This window comes from Tinamus guttatus, unplaced genomic scaffold (genome assembly GCF_059628265.1).
Source record: "Tinamus guttatus ecotype Peru unplaced genomic scaffold, ASM5962826v1 Tinamus_guttatus_pri_ptg000125l, whole genome shotgun sequence".
In the NCBI taxonomy this organism is placed as follows: domain Eukaryota; kingdom Metazoa; phylum Chordata; class Aves; order Tinamiformes; family Tinamidae; genus Tinamus; species Tinamus guttatus.
The window spans coordinates 1200545-1224690 of record NW_028288659.1 but is presented as its reverse complement, the minus strand read 5'-3'; the positions used below and the strand labels follow the sequence as shown (position 1 = coordinate 1224690).

The window sequence follows — 24146 nt, the reverse complement described above, 5'->3', positions numbered from 1 at the left end:
GCTATGATCAAAGAATGGCGTTACATTTATTATTGTTTTATATTTATTTCTTTACCTCATTAATTTTTGTATATTATCTTGTTTCATATTTTCTTCAGAGGCCACAGTTCTTCTGTTTTCTAAAAAAAAAAAAAAAGAAAGAAAGAAAGCAAAAAAACTGCCTATACATAATTTTCTCCTGTCAAAATACTGTTGTTCTTCCTCTTGTTAGGTTCATTACCAAGATCTCCATGTGTGAAAAGCAGTGAGAGAGGACAGGTGAAATTTTACTAACATGAGTATGTTGAAAATATCACAAAATAAGGGACAGTTCTGTAAAAACATCTTAAATGGTAAACACTCCCGTGAAAAATTGGTACGCCTACACATCATGTGGTAATCTGGCATTTTTGAGGACAAGAAACATGAAAATCCAAACACAACTGGACGTAATATTAAAAACACATTTAAAGGAAACAGTCAACAACTTCACCTGTTAAATCATTGTTTAGATTTTGTACTTTGCTGCATGTTGAGTAATCCAGAGCGGTCCATGGGAGCGGCTCCATGGAGTCCTCTCCGTTGGCCTCAGAAGAGCTGCCACTGTGGGAATTCACTTTGGAGAAGCTGATGCACGTGGAAGTTATCTCCTACCAAGCTGCACACACAGCCAAGCACTGAAAACTGTGACCTTCCGTGCAGCCTCTCGGCACCAGTGTGCAGCTTTCGCTCTGTTCTCCCCAAGGAGGATAACAAGGTTTTCACCTCTCATAACAAGTGTCACGTCCAAGACACTGGCATGTGGATGGATGTATTAAAAGTATCTGACTGCATTTGTAGGGAGCCCTGATTAGATCCACAGGCCAGGGACACTTCTACCTGTCTAGTGCACAAACACTGCTTTGCTACTCTGCTTTTACAATGCAGTTTGCTTACAGCAGCCATAGCAGTTGAGATGTCTAAAACAAGCGACTTGGCCTGTTTCTATGTCCCCTTTATAACACGGCTTGTCTAGAACATTTTCAACTCACTGGCAACGTCCACCTCTCGTGTATCCCATCTGTTTAGGGGAAGACTTGACATACACGAGCAGAGCGCTGTGCTCGCGCATCCGTTCCAGAAGTCAGTAACGGTACCTGCTGTGCGCGTCGCTGCGATGAAGAAAACACGATTCTCTGTCCACCTGCAGACACAGGGCTTCTCGGGCTTGGAAAAGTGTTCTTGTTCAGGGGCAGATCCGTGTGGAGCTGAGCACCAGCCTGCCTAACGCTTTCAAGAGGCTGACGGGGGCATGCAGCACGATTAGCCTGCGTACTCCACTGAAATTGCAAAGATTTTTTTTTTTTTAAATTCTGTAACAACTGTACATGTCAAATGAGAGACTTTGTCCTGTGGATAGACATGCAACAGACAGACTGCATAGCTTTATGACCAAAAGCACTTAAAAATCTTTAAGCTTTATCTTTGCAGATATTTTGAATATCCCCTGGAAGGTGTGATAATATAATGGTTGGCAAAGGGAATGAAGGGAGAGAGAAAAATGGGATGAAGGTATTCTGCACGCAAAGGGTAGTTAATTGTTAGTATTGTCTACAATTCCTTTGGCTCACAAAAGTCTCAAGACAGACTCCTGCTTTATAATGACTAAAAATTTTCTACTGCCCTACTTCCTCTCATCTGTAACACATGGTGGAATCCAGAGATTCGGGCTGCTTGTTCTTCATGGACAAATGGCACGTCCTACAGCAGCTCATACCTCCCTAATAGCCCACAGACACCGTTCCCCCGAACGCAAAGAGTATCACCATGTCATCGTGTCCCTTGGGCTCCCAAAGCACATCCATTTCAATGAGACTCTGCTCTGCGGTCTTGTTTGTTTTGTTTTATACTTTTTCCTTAGCTTGATATTTTCTCCTCTTCCTGGGGGAGCTGCCCATTTTGCACTTATACAAGCGAACCACATACTTCAACTTTGAAAGAAAAAAGAGCAGAAAGAAGCAGCCAAAACATGTGGTGATTCTTATCTTCCTTTAAAGAGTGAGAAAACAGCATGTGAAATTCAACACCCAGGATCAGTTAATTTTATCTGAAAAAGAAACTTATCATGTAAGTTACCATTTGCTATGATTACAGCCTATTTCATCTGTAAAGTCCCCACGATGCCCGTATAAGTTATCTTCACCCTCTGGGAATGTGGGCATGGGACAACATTGCTCACTGATCATCAGCCTTTGTTTTATTTTACAATACATTCATGAGTCTCTATTTCCAACGGCAACTGGACCACGCTTCTTTAGCCCTTGCTGGTATTTTAAATTCACCGATTACCTTGGCTTCAAAGTGAGACAGTAATGCACATTTGTGTTACTCTCCCTTTAATGTAGTACAAAGCTGGACACAACTCAGGAAGAAATCCTTAAAATCCATTACCTATTTATGATCATGTACAAATGGATATTTATCATGTTAAAAGAGAACCATATGTTAAAGAGGAGGCTAGAGCCCAATAAATCTTCTTGGATGAAATTCCTTTCAAAAAAGGCATAAAATTATTAATGTTTGCTTTTGCCAGTAGGAACATTTGCTCATGAATCTCTTGGGAAGGGAAGGGCATTTAACCCTTTTACATGCCACCCCCTCAGACATCTCTGACCTCAACTGTAAAATAAGACAACAAAGATTCCCGACTCCACGCTGATGATTAAACTTCTTGTAAGAAACATCTGGATGAAATTTTCTTGGCAGTTGACTGGAAAAGTATACAAGAAGCAGAAATAGGGAGCAGCCATAGTTCAGCTGAGTGCCACAAAGATGTTGCTGTGCAAAAGCAGATTTTTCCTTGAACACATTAACTCCTAAATATCGGTTTGTGACTTTGCAGGCAACCTCGTTAGCAGAAAAAAAAATCTCTTTTCTACTCTGCATGTCAGAGTAGAGTAGAGTGGGAAAAAGGGCTTTGAAAGAAAACTCACCTGACAGTCTCATTAATAAAAGCCTTAAACAGTTCACCTGTCTAATTCTTAAAATACATTGCCAGGTATGTGAGAAGTTGTCAGTCACCTTTCGTTCCAAAATAGCACTGTGAATGACTTTAGAAATTTTGATTTTCCTAAATTTCACAAATTTCTGAGAAATTCACCACAAACGTGATGTAATGCCTTCCTGCCATTCCACTCGGTACTAAATGAGCAGAAGTGACCAGTGCTTCCCCCGGCCTGACTTTCACAGCAGAGGTGTGTGGCCCTGCTCTCTGCTGCTTGAGCTCCAGAGCCTGCCAGCCCAACACGTCTCTGTGTGTTGTTTGGCTTTGAAAACACAGCCCATGGGCTTCTCACTGACCTCTGTATGTGCAACAGCCCTAGAAGAGGGAAACTGTCACCGCTGCTATTGAATAGCAATGAATTTGAGTGAATACTGAATAAATATCATCAAGGAGAAAGCTACACGAACCAGGCCCATTTGCAGCTACCGTGGGGGGAAAAAAAAAAAAAAAAAAAAAAGGGAGCAGCAGAGAAGAGCAATGAGAGAGTCTGATCCAAAGACTCCAGGTTGTTGCAGGCAGGGAGGAACCTTCTGCTCTGTAAGGAGGGTCCCAGGACACGGGGCAAAGAGAGAGATGCTGTGGCCTTGCCCTGAAGCCAGGGACTGGAGAGCTTCAGATTAATCAGACTGAAACACTATTACTCCAATATGTACATTAAAAATGAGAGCTTCAATGCAGAAGTGGCCCAGCAATTAGCAATTCCTTGCAGTAGTTGAAAATTTGATGGAGGAAAAGGCAGGGCTTTGACTTTTCAGTTGAGGCGCTGCTCCAAAGAAATACTTATCCACATGTGGTTAACATTGCTTGGTAAAAGTATCTAAATCACAGAGAAAGTAACAGATAGACACAAAATCTGGATTAAAAAGTCTACAATTCAAGCTTCAAGGTGCTTGCACTTTCTGATGCACTCTTATTTACTTAGTCTACATCACTGAGATCCCAGTAGATCTAGCAAAGGGGCACCTATCCAAATTAAATTTCTCATGTGCTAAGTTTCTCACTACATGAACATATTCACAAAGGTCCAGTAACTTGAATTCATGAGAAACCAGCCCTCGAGATTTAGAAAAAAAAAATCTGCCAGATAATTAAATTACAGCATGGGACAAAGAGCCAAATGGAATGCAGAGCAGAAATTCAATCACAGAAGTATAAGAGTAAGAAGAAAAAAAGCTCTGGAGCTGTTTTTTCTTCCACCAAGATAAATAAAATACTGTAAATATTCTGTACTACATTGTTCGCACTACCACTGGAATGGTAATGAGCAAATAAAAGCAAAAAAGTTTACAGGAGCCCAAATAAAATCCAATATTCAGTAAAAATAGCAGAGATAAACCATTGCCATGTAGGACGTCTACATGCAAAGGCCACACCACTTCTGCAGGCAGGAGGAAACATCGGTGTAGACTCAGGCCATCAACCTGCCAGGCCATGTGTGCCATTGTAACTCAAGTGAGTTGATTCCATGGCTAGGAGAAATAAATTAAAACCATCATATCAAGGGAAAATCTGCATTTTGTTAAGACACTTTCACAGTGCCAGTGTACACTTTACAGCTACTACAGGTGCTTCCCTCTACACGACCAGTCTGCACCGAATAGAGAGGATGAGATAACACTCTGAACCCAGCAATGTGTGTACAACCAATAAAAAATTAAATTATGTAGTAAAAGGCAGATTACAGGAAAACATGGACCCAAGGCTTACAGTGTATCTAGAAATACCCTTACACTTAAAAAATTATAATGCACTCCAAAATTCATTTGTTCAGGCAATCCACATACAACAGAAGGCACTGTTATCCATATGAATCTATCAATTCTGCACTGCAAAAACCTGAGAAGTGCAACTCAATTAGATGCAATCTGGCCCCCTCCCAGTCATTCAGGTTCCTTGAGGACAAATGTTTCCTTTTCAGTCCATCAAATTATAAAAACAGCACAAGAATTTGTACATTACAGTAGCTGGTTAGAAAGAGCATTCCGGTGAGGGAAGCACACTGCTATATTCCCAGAAACCTTCCACAGCATTAAATTACCCTTCCCTATCACTCAGAGGTCATGATGATTTTAATAAAATGTAACGATGAAACCCTTCGCATTGACCTTTGCGGTTTCTCCTTCAGTTGCCACCGGGATTATTTCCAAAGTTAAATGCTGTGATCAGTCCTTTGTTGTCAAATGTGTAGCCGCTTTGTTGTTCTATTGTCTTAGTCTCTAAAATTCAAAGAAGGGAACAGATATGAAAAACAGTCTGTAGAGAACACTTTTACCAGAGAGAACACAGTTCAGCTAAGAATGGAAAGCTGTCGAATCAAAATTTGATTCCCCCTAAGTGCACTGACAGCAATAAATTATACTCAGATTTTCTTTAAATGCATAAACACATGCATCTCTAGAGCAGAGCTGAGAAATTCATCCATTACAAAATAATTGTATGTGACACTATTCTGCATGCTGCTTGATTAAGCTAGAAGTTATATTCAATGATGCGAGCTTTTTAAACTTCCAAAACCTTGCACCGACTGTGAAGTCAACGTTAGCAGTTGAAAGTTACCAAGCTGTTAGACACACAATGCACAATTATCTATAGTAATCTTCATTAAATATCTAGTTGACAGATAGGTATTGCCTTCATTTGCTCTTCATTTCAAATGTCAGATTGTGCAAAACTAGCTTGGACTCTGTTCAAGCAGCAGCATATGTCATGGAGGAGCCAAATAACTAGAGGCAACAGAAATCTCTCTGGGAAACACACACTTCCAGGCAAGGGATAATAGGGGTACAATTTCCTACTCACACTTCTCAGGACTGCGTGTGACTCACATTAATTAGCACGACGACTCATTAGATGCAGTTGCAACACCCCTGAAACACACAGAGTGGCCCAGGAGAAGTGACTCACCTGCAGCACTCCGCCGGTGTTCTGCTAATGTGTAAATCTCCTGGAGCTGTTTCTTCTGATCCTCGCTCAGCGGGGCTGTCAGCGAATGGTACCAGCCGGCATCTCGCCTCTGCACCGCTGTCAGGACAGGAATGCAGGACAAGTGACAACCAGCTTACATGGCAAGTCCATTTCACAAGAACAAAGTAAAACACACAGAATCCTTAGCTGGTTTAAAAACAAAACATGTACTGGAAAAAAAAAAAAAAAACACGCACAAGATACCAAAACAAAACAAAATCCCCATCTCTTTGTTAGAACAGAATCCCTCTGTAACAGAAGCGATTCATTTCATGGAACTTAATTACATGCTCTGCTTCCTGATATAGAGAATTAACAACGCGGCCATTATTCAAGGACAATGATGAAGTTAATCTTTTAATGTAAGATCCACATCAAAAATAAAAGCAGCATTGTTTGTCAACTGCTTTGGAGAAGAAGAAAATACTTTTCCATTATGATTTTAACATTTAAACAGTGACAAATGTTTCTCTATATAGGATTATCTCTAGTGACTGAGACCCACTTATTTAGGCTGTGGTTGAAAACTTCAGAAAAAGAACATAAAGAGAATTAGTCTCAGGTTCTACCTGCTGTCTGCTTTTTGTGGTACTTGTTAGCCAAACAATTTTACGACTAGCATTAGAACATAAAATCACATTTTTCAGTTTCAACAATCTAAATTATTACTCATAACACGGAAAAAGGTTTTCAAAAACGATGACCACAGGCATCTTCAAACTTGCAGCATTCTGCCAACTAGCAGACACCTACCTAAAAGTGCTTGTGCAAAAAATTGATATTCATCAACACCATTTTCAAGATCAAGAGGTGTGCTGAACCCTTCAAGAGCAGTCTCTTCCAAAGCATCTTCATCCCAGTCGTCGTCGTCATCATCATCATCGTCCTCTTCCTCTCCACCACCACCATCACCGCTGCCTCCACCATGGTTCTCTTGCATCGCCTGGCTCACTTCATTTGTATCCTCCTCATCACTTGCTATTTCTTCTGCAAAAGTATCAACGTATGTTGTAAAATACAGTTTAAAAATTATTAAGAAACAACGACTGATGAACGAACAATGAATGAATGTATATTCTTGATTGAAAAAAGAGACCCTCTGTTAATACCCCTCGCCCTCAGGAGAACTGAAGGAATGACGCTGTTAAAACATTCCCTGTGTTCCAGATCAGCCACACTTCTGTTTCTAGCAAGAACAGGGGGAAGGTGAAACTGCCTCTTTCTTTTTATCATGTGTGCACAGTCATTGCACAGTCACAGAATCCTGAAATTTTGAACAAATTTGTCTACAGTAGTATCCCATCACCGTGCTTTTTGAATGATGAACAAGTAAGGACTTGCACATACTTTACAAATTGACAAAAACTAAAGAGAACACTAAATGGATGCCAAATGTCCTGCCTGTGTAGGCAGCATGTTCCTTTATTAGCTTTACTTTATATCCTGTTTAAAAACAACTCCATCATGCAATTACGAAAATTGCTATTTCTCATTTCCCTCAATCCCAAACTTTGAGTTCTTTCAGTGTAAACATGATGGACAGAAGATGACCATATCTGCAACAAGCAGAGGGACTGAACCACAGCACACAGATTTGAAAATTACTGTGCAGTTTCATACCGTATTCCTATGCATTGAGAAGAATTCAGTAATTCCCTTACAGAACAACCATGTGTGAAATGTTAATGGATTATATTATCTGCTTAAACCCAACCTAGTTTTCAGAGCTCAAACCATCTATTTCTTGCTGCAGGTCAAATAGATTCAAAAGCACCTGCCTGCAAAGCTGTCTAAAATGTACTCCCCCCATCTCCTACTCCCACCTATTCTTTGGACCACGTTTTGCCTGTCAGCCACAGCAATAAGAGGAACATGAATCTACGCAAGGAACCTTCAGTTGCTGAAACCCCAGTTTTCTAATCACCGTGTGCCCCTTGCCTTCTGGACAGGGAAGGATTTCTTTCCAAGTTCACTAAAAGAGGTTTTTAAAATGGTTGGCCACCAGGCACAGTTTCTTTCCAGCAATGAAGAATATGGCCTGTACAGTCGTGGCAAACTCGTGCCACCTACGTGAGAAAGCCCTGGGTGTTGATGAATGCAGCACATTCACAAAACAGCATAGCGGACTTGCAAGTTTTATTGTTACTTTGAAACCAAAGCTCTCCTTTCACAGTATTAGCTATTGCATTGAACTAGAGCTTTTGATTGCATCTGGGGAGGAAGAATCAATTCCTAAGGTGATCTTTCAAACATCCAGTAAGCCTAGCTATTTTCAGCAGACTAATGAGTCTTAGAAATGAACTGCAATTTCTTATCCCCTTCAAATTAAATCCAGACAAAATCCACAATGTGAAAACGGGAGATTTTACCATTATCTTCTGCAACGTGTTTCTCATCTTTAGCATGATCCTCATGTTCTGTGAGTTCTCGTGAGGCACAGACTTGTTTTAAGCCCAGGAAGAGGAGGAGGATGGAAGGGACAATCTGTGCAGCCACAGCATCCACTGCAGGTGGTCGATTCTGCAATTCCATTAGGATGCTCAGTCCTATGATACACATCTTTCTGTCATGCAGCCTAGAAGAACACACATTTGTTAGACAGGAAACAGATTTCTGCTGCATAGATATCCCAGAATCTCAGAATGGTTGAGGTTGGAAGGGACCTCTAGAACTCATCTAGTCCAACCCCCTGCTCCAGCAGGGACACCTAGAGCACGTGGCACAGGGTGGCATCCAGGTGGGTTTGGAAGATCTCCAGAGAAGGAGACTCCACAGGCTCTCTGGGCAGCCTCCAGTTCCAGGGCTCTGTCACCTTCACAGTAAAGAAGAATGTAGAAGAAAAAAGGATTGTTGCTCCACTGCTAAACACTACTTCAGCTAAAAGTCCTGGTACTTGCCATGGCAGAAGACATAGAAAATGTCGTGGAGACCACCGGCCCTAAATCCATATTCTAAGTTACTAAATACATTATTTCTGTTGTTCTAAATGCAATTTTCCCACTGGAAAGTATTCTACCTGATACCAATTACATACCTTTTAAGTTGGCCACATTCCTGGGACATTGCAATTCCCAAATGCAAATTTGTAATGCTAAATAAATACTAACGAATATGTAAAGTATTTTGTCTTTAGTTAAACATTTAATATAGATCATCATTGTTCAATAGGATGGAAAATTAATTTGCCTTGGCTTACATAGGAATGCTGTTGCAAGGACTGAAATTAGAGAAAAGACTATCAGTATAGAGTAACAAGGAGGATGAATGCATGGAACTGGAGTGTGCTGTTACGGGATAGCACAGGCCGTGCTGGACTTAAACACCTTTGTGAGCAGCCCATCAGAACAGGCTGAATTATGCAGTTTGTGACACTACTGTGAGCCACTTGGCTCACGCCAGTGAGAGCAGGGAACAGCGTTCACAGCACCAAGAATAACGGGCAACTCAAATAGGGAACTTGCAAATGAGCAGAGCCCAGGAAAGCCAACAAACTAAGCATAGGCTGATGAAGGGAGAGAATTGCATGAAGCAAGCAGAGTGATTGTTATGTGCTAACAGACACTCTGTTTTTACAAATAGTCTGTGGTCCTACTTTAGGCTACTGCAAACACCAGTGTTCACTCTTCTCTAACTCTGTGGTATTTTACTACCAAGGGCTTGAGAGGAGGTTGTTTTGTTGGAACTATTTGATCGGATACTGACAGTTTCCGTGCAACTCCTCTGCAGAAGAACCAGTTCCGGCAAAAATGGCCCTGCAGAAGGGAAGCAAAGCTCCAGAGCTGCCTGCTAGGCACGCTCTTCTCCCCCTGTACCCATGCAGGCACCAGGGGATCTTAGCAAGTGTCGCATCTATGCCCTACCATGGCACTGCTAGTACAGTTGCAGCAAGGTAGGAGCAGGTAAGCACGGGAGCAGCGGAGCCCACGCAGCATTTTTAAATGTTTGCTACTGGTGGACACTGGCCATCCTCCCGACCTGTGGTAGAGTCGGTATGGAAAGAAGAAGAGACAAGTGGGGAGAGAAGAAACTATCAAGATGTGCATGAGAGCCCACACTCTTACAACTGAAGCAGCAATCAAATTTACAGGAGATTAGATAGCTTAAGCCATCGTTCCAAAAATTAATATAGAAATGCAATTTTAAAACACTTACAATTTCATTACCCAAGATCCCATAAGACACGCTTGCTAAACTATAATATTCAAGATATCAGATATTACATCTTCCTGAACTTCACATGTGCTTAAACAAGGCTCAGGATCTGAACAAATTTCACTGTGCTGCCTACTTCGTTAGTCCTGTTAGGGCTTAGTGAAATGTTTCCATTCTCAGAGTAGCTGACAGTAAGAATAAATTATATAAGACCACGCATAGCGTTGTGGCCACAGAAGTCCTTCCAAGAAAAACAATGTCCCGTGCATTAAAAGATATGCTTTGTCACGCTGGGTTTGACTGCTGCCCTCCATTACATGTATTGAAAACACACCCACCTACACGCGGGCCCTACAAGAGGGTCTTCCATCATTGCTAACTACAATATACAAAAACGTTTCCTCTAAAAGAAAGTGGCAAAGAAAGAGAACATATAAATGAAGGAAACTGAATTGTGGAAATAGTATCTGCTTTCCTCTTTGCTACAGAGTGAAAAGAAATTAATTTTAAATGAATTAAGTCAAAGGAATAAAAGCCCTTAGTCACCACAACTCACCTGAACAGAAATGCATCAACTATTTGCTCACCTGTCCCATGCCAACCCTGGGAAGATAAAAAATCTACCTAAAGGTGATGCTACCTATGAACAGAAAATAACATTTCTGGAGCAGCCCACCCTACTGTAAGGACTGTAAGAACTTGCTCTACCTCCTCTCTCTGCCCAGCGGCTTTATGTGAGTCTTACCAAAGCTCTGTGATCCATGCATAAGATTCCCATCCTGAATTTTCACACTGGGAAGCCATGAAATTTCTTCAAGCCCCAAATGTATAATGAAGCATGAGACTAGTTCCTGTCACTTGGCACTACCTTTTATAATACATTTGAATAACCTATAGGCATATAATGCCAATTCCTAAATGCAATACGGTAAATAGTCACGAAATGGTAGTAATTAGAGGTTTAACTTCATATTAAAGGATAGCAAATGAAAGCAGAAGACTCGGGCACCGCTGTTGGAAGGGTCATCACTAGGAATCAGCTCAAATGGCCAACAAACACAGCATATTTGTCATGCTCCATTTTCAAGCACCTAAACAGAGAAGTTGCAAGAATGCAGACACGCCTTTGGAGTATGTGCATTATCAGAAGGCCCAGCAGGACCACGGAAATCGAGGCCACAAGCCATCTTCAGTGAACCTGAGCCAGGGGGAGACTCGTTTCTTCCACCTGTCAGCACAGGCAAGCAGCAGGACAAGCATCCACCTTGGCAGCAGTTCAGCTGTATCATGTACCAGCAAAGGGACAACAAGCAAAAGAAAAAAAATTATGTAATTGCAAATGATGCCTTCAATCCTTCCATTCCCCTGCTGTCAAATAGCACCATTTCAGCACCCTTCTGTCTGCATGAAGGAGCCTCAATACAATTCCCTTCAGAGCTTGGCTTTCAGGATCCCTACTTACCCACCCAGCCAGCAACGTGGCATAGTCCTCCCCAGCAATCGTGGACTCTGCCTGATCCCTCAGTGGCACATTAAACCTGCAGTGCTGAACACGCAAACGCTGAGGCTCATATGGCCAGGCAATGCACAGCTACCAGGCAAGCTCATTTCTAACAGGCTGCGTGTGGTCCTCATAGTTCACAGGACCTTTTGGACCTAATACGCGTGTTTCAATACCAGAGGAAAAGATCCAAGAATCTTTTGTATTTGAAACTGAGTTGAAAGTATTTCAAAAGGGAAATCACTAAGCCTTGCCTTTACTGGTAAGCTGTGCTCCGTTTATGTGAGGATCAAGTTTCTTTCTATTACACCAGTGCACTTCCTAGACAAACTGCAAATAATTAGCCATTTCCTTCAAGTTACAAACTTGGAACCAGTCTTGCTTTCTTGTATAAGTTTGGGATTTTATACCCAACTCCAAAGAAGGGTAGGATTTCCAACTACTTAAACTCCTATCAAGTAAATCTTCTTACTCAGTGTTTTTTTTCTTTCTTCTTTTTTGTTCAAAACAAAATTTACGTTTTCCTCTCGCCCTAGTTTTCACAGAATAATTTCTAACATAGAATAAATCATGCACAAGTTCTGCCCACAATTCAGACTGTCAAGGAAAAGGTGGAAAGCAAAATGAGGAGTAAATGTCTTTACGAGGGGCTTTCCAGTCCCTTATTTGCCCTTATTCAATTTGAAATAAGTGTAGAAAGGAGAGTTAGAGATAAGTACAGTGTGCTTGGACATACAGAAACATCTGCACATGTGTAACGTCCATGATGACACACTGGATTTCTGCACAGTCTTTTCATGAGTTCTGAGTAGTTCTTGCCTGGTTTATTTCTAACATTCCAAATTTCGAAACATTTTTAAATAGTTTCCATGTTTTGAAAAACATGGAAGAATAGATGCTTATCTTACTGAAATGACTTTATTATTATTACATGCATTATCCACATCTCATGCGTGCAGAAGTTCTGCTAAAGAAATATGGAAATATGCCTGTTAGCTCCAACATGAGAACGTTCAGACCAACAGACAGGACTGTCAACTCTCAGTTCCTCTGTCAGGACAGGAGCTGTGGATACTAGGACTTCACAGAAGTAGAAGAAGGAGAAAATGACACAAGATTCATATGGATAAAGTATATTAAAGAGCTTCTCTTACTGGTAAGTCACAGGTGGCCTGCATGGCTGACAAAGACATCGCATTAAGATTCGCCTACTCCATAAAGTTGGAGGTGGATTTACCTGGCTCTTCTCCAATTTCTCTAGGACCTGCAACTGTGTCAACTGCCCTGAATTTCAGCTTAGAACCATCTCTTTCTGTAAAAAAACCTAACTTCAAAATAAGGCAGCCATGCCTGGTGGTTGGAGAGACAAACAATGGCTCAAAGCAGGGTGCCTGTTAGCACCGATGCAAATAGGAGCTCTGCAGCAGAGGGCCCAAGAAAGGCTATTGGGAAGGCAGATTTCTTTTTCAGCTCGGTCTCCTCCAGCTCATTTGGGCCTCACGCTGTTTGGTTGCTGTTCACATGACAACTTTAAAATGAAATGGGTTTCTAGAAGGAGTCTTTTCCTTCTGAGGGAACCGGAGACAGTCAGTTACATCACATCACAGTTCCCGATAAGCAGTACTATGGCAAAAGCCCTGCACCTCAAAGCTGCACACTGAGCAGATGGCTCTGAATGGGCAGTGATGTTTGGATTTGGGCAGTATCACAGACATTTATTTCACTGCTGGCAGCAGCACATCAAAGAGAGAAATTTTAATCTTTGGCTACCGTTCAGCTGGCAGTCTGAGCAAAATGTGGCATGCTGATCACTGCATTTCCTTTTCATAGACTTGTCAACTTTTGTCTCAGCTCCGAAGAAGGATTTAGTTGAACAGCAGTTGTAGAAAGTGATGCTTTTTCCAAAAGCAACACAAAAAGAACTGAAAGTTAGGCTGCAGCTCATGGGAGTACGTAAGGCTGAAGTCTATTCAAGTCTGCAACAATTTTCCTCTCAGGATTTGACTAGCTTCTCAGTGAATGTTCCAGGATGAACTTTTTATGGCTTTCAATCTCTTTCATTTTCAGAATCCTTTTAAAAAGGAATGACAAGTTTACCACCTATAGGGAATTTGTTCTTTCATATTGTCCCTGTATGCTTTAAGCATTCACATTCAGTAGAAAAGTGACAGCACAAAGACCTGAACTCAAGAACTTTGCTTTAGCCACACAAAATTTGTACACAGAAAACCTTATGCTAAAAAGTCATGCCCGTTTCTAAAGTCACTAGATGCAAAAATATTTTGAAAGTTAATGGTGATAGTACCACAAAGTGTGGAAGAGGCAGAAGTAAGGGTGCCACTTTTCAGGCACTGATGCTTTAAAAGAACTAAGGGTCATCCTTCTAAATAACAACAGATGCATTTATGTTAAGATATAAGGATCTACATTTCCTATGCACAGCAGATAGAAGTGGAAAAAAATTCTGGTGATAATATGAACTGTCCATTTATGTTATAGTGAGAGACAGGATTTTTTCCTCCCGCTTTTTAACAATTTTAGTACATTTAGTTCAAACAAAGAATGTCATGGTAATACCTTCAAATTCAAACACGCATGGGGACCTGTCACAGAGCCTACACACACCAAGGCAGTAATTTTGTTCTACCTTCAAGTGATCCTATTGCTAATAAGATAATTTCTACTGCAAGTCTGCACACTACTTTTCCCTTTATCTTAACTTACTTAGCAGAGGGAAGGGAAGAAAATGCACTTTTACACAGTACATTTGGTACACATTTTTTAAACATTACAAAGGACACGCTGAGAGCAAAATCCAAGTCTACTAGTTGGTCACTGATTAACTGGGAGTCACTGATACGTTATAATTTTAAAGAAACAAAGTAATACTACCATGTACCACACAACCTAAAACCAAGAGGCACTAATGCAGCTCTACCAAGACAGTGTGTAATTCTGCTCAGGAAAGATCAACTCGAATAAGAAGGGGTACAGAGAAAAAGCTATCAAAATGACTGAGGAGTGGCAAAACCACCTTACAAGAGGCCCATGAGGGCCTGTTTGACTTGTTCAGAACTCAGAGAAATGGGACTGCGGCAGTGAAAAGGACGGACAAGGACAAGCTAAAGGCTAAGGTGTGCAGCCTCGGGTCAGGAGCTGCCTCTTTGGGCCCTGTGCTCATGCATGGCATGACTCCCAAACCAGACACTTCACCGAGTTATGTTGGCACATACTCTGCACAGAGAAGGCATGTGCACACATCTGCAGCCAGATGTCATGTCTCCGTAGCTCACAGCAGGAAAAGGAGTCAGCTACACCTGACTCTCTGCCCTGCCTGGAAGTGGCTTGGCAGCTCTCCCAGCCAGGCCTGTCATCCCAGCTGAGGGGCAAGCACCAACAGCTGAGAACTGGCCCCCAGGCCCGCACAGCGCCAAGCTCGTGACAGCCCCGCTCCCCTTCCTCCACTGTACAAATGTTCGGTTGCTGCCTAAGCACATGCTCATTCAGGGCAGGCACAAATGCGGGGTTGGGCTGAGAGCACTTCGTGTTGAGGACTGTGCAAAGCAGTCAATACATCAATGGCAGAAGGATAAATACGCAAAAACTGACATGAACAACTGGCAGAGATTAAAGCCAAAGCGTGGGTTTTGCTTTTCACGGAGGGAAAAATACTTTTAACATTAAACGGAGCAGTTAAAAATACTTCAGAAAATACAAAACACAAAATACGTATACACAATAGTTGAGAAAAAAAGGTTAACGTTTCCCTGAAATCATGCTGGTCAGCTCTGAATACTACTCTCATGCTGGATGATCTCTTGGAGAAGCAGTTAGTTCATAACTAAAAAATGAACCAAGAAATTTAGTCAATTTAGAAATTTCTAACTTCTAAAGAAATTACAAAGAACTAAGAATCCTAATGTACAGTATGCATTGTGCTCTCATGTGCTTCCTTGCAGCACAGGAAATTCAGTGTATAACTCAACAAACAAGGAAAACTCAATACACATGGGTTATCTTTAGCTGCATCACAGCAGTTAGACCTTGCTAGGGCAGGTTACTGGTATTTAGACTAACCTAGAAATGAGAACTCTTGCATCAGGATAACTAGGAATACAAGCCAGAAGTGAACAAATAAATCAAAAACACGGACTTTGAAAAATAAAACCACAATACTTGCCCAAGAAAACAGTCTGTGTCATTCATCCACTGGTTTATGAACTGCGCAGTGATGGGCTCAGGGTTGTGTGGAAATCTGATGTTCTCCAAGGTGTGTAGAAGTAGGTCAGGATTGTAGTAAAGTGCAGCTATGGCAACCTGAAGACACATGGTGCGAAGCTCACTTGTCTTAACTCCTCTTGTTAACCGTTCCAGAACGGCCTCCACGAAGAGTGGGATACACTGGGGGTATAATTGTGAAGGAGAAGGTAACAAGAAAAAAAAAAGACTTTTTTCAGATTATATATCCTGCTAAATTATAGAAAAAAATAAAATACACTTAACTAGAGTTAGATGAAGTTCAGGCATACTCTAAGAACGCATTCTATTAATTTCCTATTCATTTCAATGTTTTAAGCCTTGGATTTCATGCTTATAGATGTGATACGTTAATTTAGACTGTTTTCTAGAATATGAGCTGAATTTAGCCTTAATAAAGAATACACCATCTAAAGTCTGTTCTAAGCAACTCCACAAAACTGTGATTATGGTTCTCCCAGCAATCACAATCTAACCACCCTCTACATAGGAAGTTATTCATTTCCAAGTGTACTGGGGAATTCAAAATATTCAAAATGATCAAGCTCATATTTCTTGGAGAAACAATCTCTGTAATTTGATGTGTACAATTGATTTCTCAACAACAACAGACAACAGTTTTAATGTTTGCTTTGCATAAGAGGGAAAATCCTCTTACAAGGAAGCAGGAAAAGACAAGCCTGCACTTCATAATATATCTTTGCATTCCAGTCATACCCACTAATCTCAAAAAAAAAAAATCTCTTCTTGGTTCACATCTTTCTAGCTGCATTTTTTCCATATTTCTACACTCCCTCAAATTCTCTAATTTCAACTGCTTTGCTCAGGAATGATATCTATATCACTACAAACCAGCAAAAAAGAAAACTTGCTTAATGATTATCACCTGGTCAATACCCCGTCCTTTGCACTGAAGAACAATCACTTCCAGGAGTTTGGCAGCATGACACTCTGCATCTTCTCCTGCATCTCCTGTCAATACCTATAAACCAAATGAAAGCAGTTTATCAGTATTTATCAAAATCAGCTTTGAAAGAAAGTGCTCCTTTACCTCCATACATACATACTGAAAACTCTATCTGGCATCTATATATCCATCCACAATATATTTTGGGACGAATTTAAAAAGATAGGGAATCATCCCTACAGCACACAAACAAGAAGAGATGGTTAAAGGTGAACTTAAAAATTCAGAAGAAATATCTATATCTCTTTAGAAATGTTAGTATCTTTTAAATGCCCTTTATCACCTTTTTTATTTTTAAAGAAATGTCACCTAAAAAGAAGGTTAATATTTACTACATTCTGTTTTCATTTTGCGACTTCAGTTCTAACAGACACTGGCAGATTAACAGTCTGGCAAAGAGAAGTGCTTCTCTAGGCTAATTTCTGATTAAAAACGAGAGGCATGCAATCACTCCATGTACATGTGCAATGTGTGAAACTGAATGCTGCTTCTCTGTTCATTTCAACCCCATGGCCAATGTCAACCAAACCTGACAAAGGAGCAGAATTCTCAAACACATTAAATCCTCATAAAGTTTTCAAAATTAAGCAGGTAGCTAGATGCAGAAGACTCCATAACTTCCCAAATCAGAGAAAAGTTGTAGTGTGGTCTCATACTTTATTACACATGAGAGAGCAAAGTATAGAAGAGAAACATTATAAATGTAGGAAGAACTTGAGGTGAGTTTGCACCTTAGTGAGCAATTAGAGGTACAGAATCCAAGGTAATCAGGCCTCCTGAATTCCTCTGTTTACTGAATTAGCTGCTTGGAGAAGAGAGTCAACATTTGCAACAGCACTGCCACTTTCTTCCACAAATGTTTATGCATATAATTCCTATAAAAGTATGTCACTTGAAGTGTGAAAGTGCTCAGTCTACTTGAAATTCAGTTGAGACAAAACTTCATTTTGTTCTGATATGATCAGCCACCAGCTGACAGTATATTCAGGTCGCTCTATCATCCTGCATGACTGTTAAGTACCACTAATAAGCATAGCAGTAACAACCAGAAGACTTACCTTTTTACACATAGTGTAAATGATTTCTAAATTCTTTGGGTTAGACAGTAAAGTATCTGTGTCAATGGTCACATAATTATGCAACAGAGGCATCATATCTGGGCAGGAAGGAGAACAAAAAAAGAAAATATTATAAGCTAATCCTGAAAACTGCTAGCCAATGAGGCCCTAGTCCCATACTATAATTCATTAGCTCAGATTCCTGGACATGGTTGGGAATTCAACCTTTGCAAGTCTGTGCTACCAAAACTCTTTTTAAGGTGCTCTCTGCAAGATGCTTTTTCAAAATAAGAAACAGAATAGGCCTACATTTAATTAGTGAATTTGCAGTTTTATAATAACTTTGTATATACTAGTTTTCTTTGAGTTCAGGACCTTCTACAGTAACTGAGCAAACTGACAGATTTGAACAAGCTTCTCCCAGCTAAATATGCTCTTGCTATACTCCCACACTAAGCAGATGGTCAGGGCATGATCACTGCAAACCAGAACATTAGATGCAAGTGACCCTTAGAAGGTGGGATTTGGAGATGAATTCCCCAACTGGTGAAACAGCAAGAGAGTAGTAGTAGTCATACCTGCAAAGTATTCAAAGCAATCCTGCTGGAAAACCTCATATAAAACACCTAAGAGCTGCCACATTTGGGGTGAAATCATCTGGCACGTCAAGCTGTATGCCAAGGAGAGAATTTCTTCATAAAACTCTGGAGAGGGGAAACAATTTGAAGTAGGGCACTATAAAGGAGAAATTTTACTCACAAACACCATAGAATCTCAAATGCAAAGCCTCAGTCATATACCAAGCAGAAGCCAACATTTCATAGCTAAATCAATATGTAGAAAATTAATATAAATTGGAAAATATTATTTTAGAGAGGCCTTATGTTGGCTATAACTGCAAAGTTACACACTGTTTTTTATTATAAATGGAAAACTATATTACCACCACACTAAAGATGCTACTTTTTAAACATTTCTTGCACAATACTTGTATTATCTCAACTTTTTTTCCTAAAGGCCTTATCACAAAGTGTGCAGCTCTTTAATACAGGAAACTGATAAAACAGCAATATAATTGTGGAGCATAACCATAAAATAGCAATTTGATTGTAGACTTTGTCCTTTTAACAGAATTAGCCAAAATTATAATTAGAGCTGCATCTTCTACTTTAGATCTGACCTCCAGTAGATAGAACTGACCTGACTAGTGTGAAATAGGAAGTCAGGAGAAACAAATCATAACTGAAAATTATTTTTTTTTCTTGTAAAGAAATTGAAAAAAAAAAAAAAAAGCAGACATGAAATTCTTTCTGGACAAGACAACAGGACAGTTTGCAATAGATGATATATTTTCTGTGCAAGGATGTCTAAAATTTTTCTAAAAATTGGTTCTAGAAGATACCTATAACGTGTTTCTGCAAAACAAGGCCAATGATCTGTAAACAAATGCTCTCCAGCTGTTGAGTTATCTGAAATAAAAATATAAAGCAGTTTAGTAAAAAATCTAGAAAGAGTAATTTGGTCAATATATTTTATTAACTCTGTCTAAGTGAGAAATTCCTCAAAGCAAAACTCTAGCACTCTCTAAATGATGCTGTAGTAATCACAAAAGCATTAGGAAATAAGGTCTTGCTAAAGTAAGTACTCAAGTATTCAATAAGCAGTATTACTTCAGAGATTGTCACAACATTTTAATATTTCTTAGTTAATTCTTATTCTACAGATGCTATTGAAAACTCCCTGCTGCCTTTCCTGGATACAAGGCAAAGGTAACAATAACACTATACTCAAAGCATTTGAGACAAGACCTCCATTCAAAACCTTTGGAGAATGATGGGTAAAAAAAGGAATGAAGGAAGAGAGGTTTTCGTCTTAGGTCCATGGAGAGCTTCCCAGAGCAGGCTCAGCAAGGGGAGTCCATGCAGAAATTAGAATACAACTGCGTTGAGAAAATAATTTGTATTTTAATCAAACTATTCTTAAAATTATAAGCTTCATAAAAAGATTTATTTCAGAGTTGCAATGAAAGTTTCTCATTGTAAATCAAGGAAGCAAAACAAGCTTTAGTATTTTATATCAGCTAAGCTCAAAGTTACTGACTCTGACTCCTTAGTCAGTCACCAAATTCCTCACTACCTCCGTCAAACACGGTGGTACGGGCTGAAAGAATCAGTCTCATTAGGAGCCAGGCAGCAATCCTAATTCAATGCTTTCTTAAGCAGCGAAGGGTCAAAAAGGGTGGGTGCCTTCTCTAGTAGCTTCTCTGAACAGGTGAAATAGGTGATTTATATTGAACCACAACTGGGAGATCCACTGCTACCAATTCTATCCCAGAAACTGCTGGGGAAACAGCAAAATATGAGTCACCATTACCCAAAATTACCCTAATACAATAATGTTCCTCTCTAAAATTTTATTTAAAAGTCTGCTGCAATTGTCCAATGAAAAGTTTACCAGAATCATGGTCACGGATTTTACCCCCAGGAGAGAAATTTCCATCAAAGGTGAAGGTTCAGAAATCACAAACGCAAACTGAGCTTAGAATTCAAATTTGTCAGATATTGTTTCTTACTAACTCACCATCCTACCTACAGTACATAAATATTCTTGCCGGTTCAAGGGATGAAACACATACAAGGAACTTGCCTTTTATCATGAATGAAAGGAAGACAGAGTAGCAGGACGAAACATGTATAAAAAAATCTCACCTCCTTGTGGTCTTCCACAACTGTCAAGATAGTGTCAATTGTGTGCAAGATGCCCATGGCCATAACTGTTTTGTCCTCTACTTCTTCATATTCCTCACTCTGAAGTACTTTACCAAATATTTCAGCCTATGAAAGAAAAGCAACCAACTTGACATTCAGGAGCCAACCTACTCTTCTAATTTATCAGGCAAAACCAAGACAGCAAATGAAAAAGCAGTAACGTCTTATCTGTAACAACTGTCAGTGCTGGAAAGTATGATCTTTACTTTTGAAAGCAGAAGTCTGGCTCCGTTAAGTCACTCATAATGTTAAATAATCAGTTTGGCTCGTTAAAATCAATGACGCAGTATCTCTGAAAAACCTATAGGTTTTAAAGATGCTTTATATTGCAAATATATATATATAATGAACACTATGTATGAAATCTTTATAAGATTCTCTTGAAACAATGGGAATTTCAAAAAAAAAAAATCAAAAATGTTTACCAAGCCAGTCATGTGCTTATGATTGATGTGCTACTCTACTATTGTCTCTTACCAGGTGTTGTGTCATGTCAACAGCGATGGTAGCTACCTCCTGACTGTACTCACAGATCATCTTCTGAATTACATTAGTAAGATCATCATTTTCCGTTTCTCTAACGATGTGCAAGAGCTCTTGCATAACTGGCCTTACATACGGCTTCACATACTCTTTGGCTGAAATGACAATCCAAATGAGGTGAGATGAACTATTCATAAAGGGCAAAGATACAGTACCTCTAAATTACCAGGTGCCTGACTATTCTTGAATAAAATCATCTAATCAAAATTAACGCACAAAAAAAGCAATTATCCAAGGCACTTTTGCAGCCCACAGCTAGTAGACTAACAAAGTAGCTATATAAATTGTACCTTCACCACATCCAACAGTGAAAAACAAAAACAGATTATTATTTACTCTGTAAAATAAAATATACTGAAGTCAGAATTCTGAGATGAACAGAGCAGCAAAAGAGATCCAGCAAATTCTGAGATGAACACAGTAGCAAAGGCAAGTGAAGCTGACTAAACATGACAAAATAGTCAGAAAACTATGTCTTTAAGTGATAGAAATGTTTAAATATATCTGCACCAAATGATAGCAACTACAACACAGAAAAGAAAAAAGAAAGAAAAAGAAATCAGTACATATAATCAATGAATCACTTGATCTTACCTTGCTCCTGGTTGCTTATTAATGTTTGAAGAGCTATTGCAGCTTCTACTTTGACAGGCATTTCCTTATCTTCAATCAGGCTCTTCTTTGCCAGCTCTACTGCATTTCTTAAGTTTAGCTCATTGTGGAATTTCAAAGCACTGAATGAATGAAGAACCCAGCAGGACTGCATGGCAGAAAGAAAAGCAAGTTAGGGGCTGCATTTTTAAGCTAATTTTAAAATGATGCTAACCATCGCTGCTCACATACGTTTTTTGCATTCTAAATTATGGTATACGCATGCAACATCAAGTAATACAGTTTCTGCATTCAAGCCATTCTTTCTTTTCCTTCCCCAAATTCCAATATATTCAGTATGCATAATTGATATTCACAGTTTCAGTCCTTCTAGAGAAAATTTGAAAGGAAATTTAAGAAAATTAACAGCTTAGTGTTATGGGCTGATATGGACATTCAGGAATTTTGCCCAAGCAACACTTTAGCTGGTAGACTCTTTAAAGCTGGTAAACTCTGTAAAAACCCTACCCGTTTTTCACAACTGTCAATAGCTCAAGCTATTGGGAGATATTAATGAAAAACATGCATAAAGAGGCCTTTATAGGTCACCAAACCACCACTGCTCAAATCGTCCAGTCTGATCAAAGTGAACAACGACACAACACAGATTTTCTTTTAACTCCTTTAACTGAAAATTCATTTTTAAAATCAAAACACTGAAAGATTATTGTCCAAGCTAGTTGTTTGAAAGTATACTATGTATTTGGATTGTTTTATGTATTTTAGTAACGTTCAGAAAGAAAAACTACAACAGAAAGAATCCCGGTAAATACTGAAATCGATGTGCTTTGTGAACTTACTCTAGCTCTGAGGTACCCCAGGTTAGACATGAACAACGGAAATACATGATTCTGTAACATCAGCTCCATCTGATCCTTGAATACACTCTTCTGTTGATGTAAATAAAAACAATTTTGGAGACTGTTCATCTTACATACTCCATTTAAGCCGCTGATCTATTTTAACCAACTTGTTATTGGAAAATACAGTGGCTTGTAAACCTACTAAAGGTATTCTCTGCCTTAAGAAGAGCTCTACACCTCATACTCTGAGTGGAAAAAACATTGTAAGGATAGGAAATCAAAAGCCAGACAAGTGAAGAACCTGTATATATAACATTGAAATCTATATTACTGTTTATAACATTGTACCTGGAAAATATATATTTTTTGTAACGCAACTGATTCCAGAAGATTTTTTGCTCTTAAAAATGACTGAGGATCGAGTCTAGTGTTCCGTGTCCTCCTACAAAGAAGTGCATACATAGCTGAAGATAAATAGACCATACTAAACGGTCAGCTAAGTTAATCCCCTTGTGACAGAAACCTCCTTGGCTGGAGAAGGATATTCAGTGAAAACTATTCCTCATTATTCCAAACTTGCCAAATCCCAAGAGTTCACAGAAAGCCAGGACCACCAGCATAGAGACTTGGGACTTTTCTAGCATCTACAGCTCCCATATATGAGGAAGGATGTATGCTGGGCACTGTGTAAACAGCTAAGATAGGAAGAGGGTGAAAGGACACATACAATACAAAATATATCTTAAGTGATCACACTTGTGCTTCACTAATCCATACATCAATTTTTCACACATGCATTTCCAAGCCTTCAAGGAGGCAGATGAAAAAAACTGGGGAGAAAAAAAAACAGTACAGAGAAGCCAAAAGAACATTCTGTTCTGCACACAGGTTAAAGATTTGCATGCATTAAACTGAAGCGTCTATGGAGATGCAGGTGGCTAAATCAGAGTCACAGTGTGCACAGGCTAGTTACAATCTCTATCTCACTCAACTCGTCAAGTCAGAAGACACTTGCAACTCATATATTTTATGCAGAAACAGATCACAGAATTTTTCTGTCTGACAAATCAACAGGAAACTCAGAGTAGAGAGAGGGAGTGTTTGGGAATGACTGCTTTTCTATGAAGCGTATTATAACCTCATGTTTCAAGGCTGCAAATTTCAAATAGTTGCAGTATTCTGGAATAAATCTCCCTTTTTCCTCAGGGCAGCAATAAATGGGTTTAAAAACCCCCTTTCAACATGAAAGGCTCCTCACAACAATGTCTTCCTCTTCACTGTCACACCCCAACAAGAGGGAGGGCATTTACATTCCAATGCAATCTACAAACATTTGCAAAAGATATTCCAGGATTTCACATCAGCTGATGGGCAGGTACATTGGTAAAAAGCTAAATGCTGGTCATACTTTCTATGAATCCTAGCTGACACATTTTGTACAGGAAGAAAACTCACATAAA

General features: G+C 39.6%; 1 protein-coding gene across 1 annotated transcript in view; it reads right to left on the bottom strand.

Annotated features, from left to right (window-relative positions):
- Nucleotides 1–3754: 3754 nt before the first annotated feature.
- The window catches only part of IPO8 (importin 8), a 43116-nt gene continuing 22724 nt past the window's right edge, over nt 3755–24146 (bottom strand). Inside the window, exons 13-25 of the mRNA XM_088521559.1 lie at nt 22684–22773; nt 21827–21992; nt 21167–21327; nt 20630–20755; nt 19324–19390; nt 18500–18625; nt 17922–18019; nt 16783–16878; nt 15820–16040; nt 8356–8561; nt 6740–6973; nt 5927–6043; nt 3755–5238 (exon numbers count right to left, since the gene is read on the bottom strand). Coding sequence (XP_088377685.1) covers nt 5144–5238; nt 5927–6043; nt 6740–6973; nt 8356–8561; nt 15820–16040; nt 16783–16878; nt 17922–18019; nt 18500–18625; nt 19324–19390; nt 20630–20755; nt 21167–21327; nt 21827–21992; nt 22684–22773 — 1803 coding nt within the window. The 3' untranslated portion in view covers nt 3755–5143. The remainder of the gene's footprint in view (nt 5239–5926; nt 6044–6739; nt 6974–8355; nt 8562–15819; nt 16041–16782; nt 16879–17921; nt 18020–18499; nt 18626–19323; nt 19391–20629; nt 20756–21166; nt 21328–21826; nt 21993–22683; nt 22774–24146) is intronic.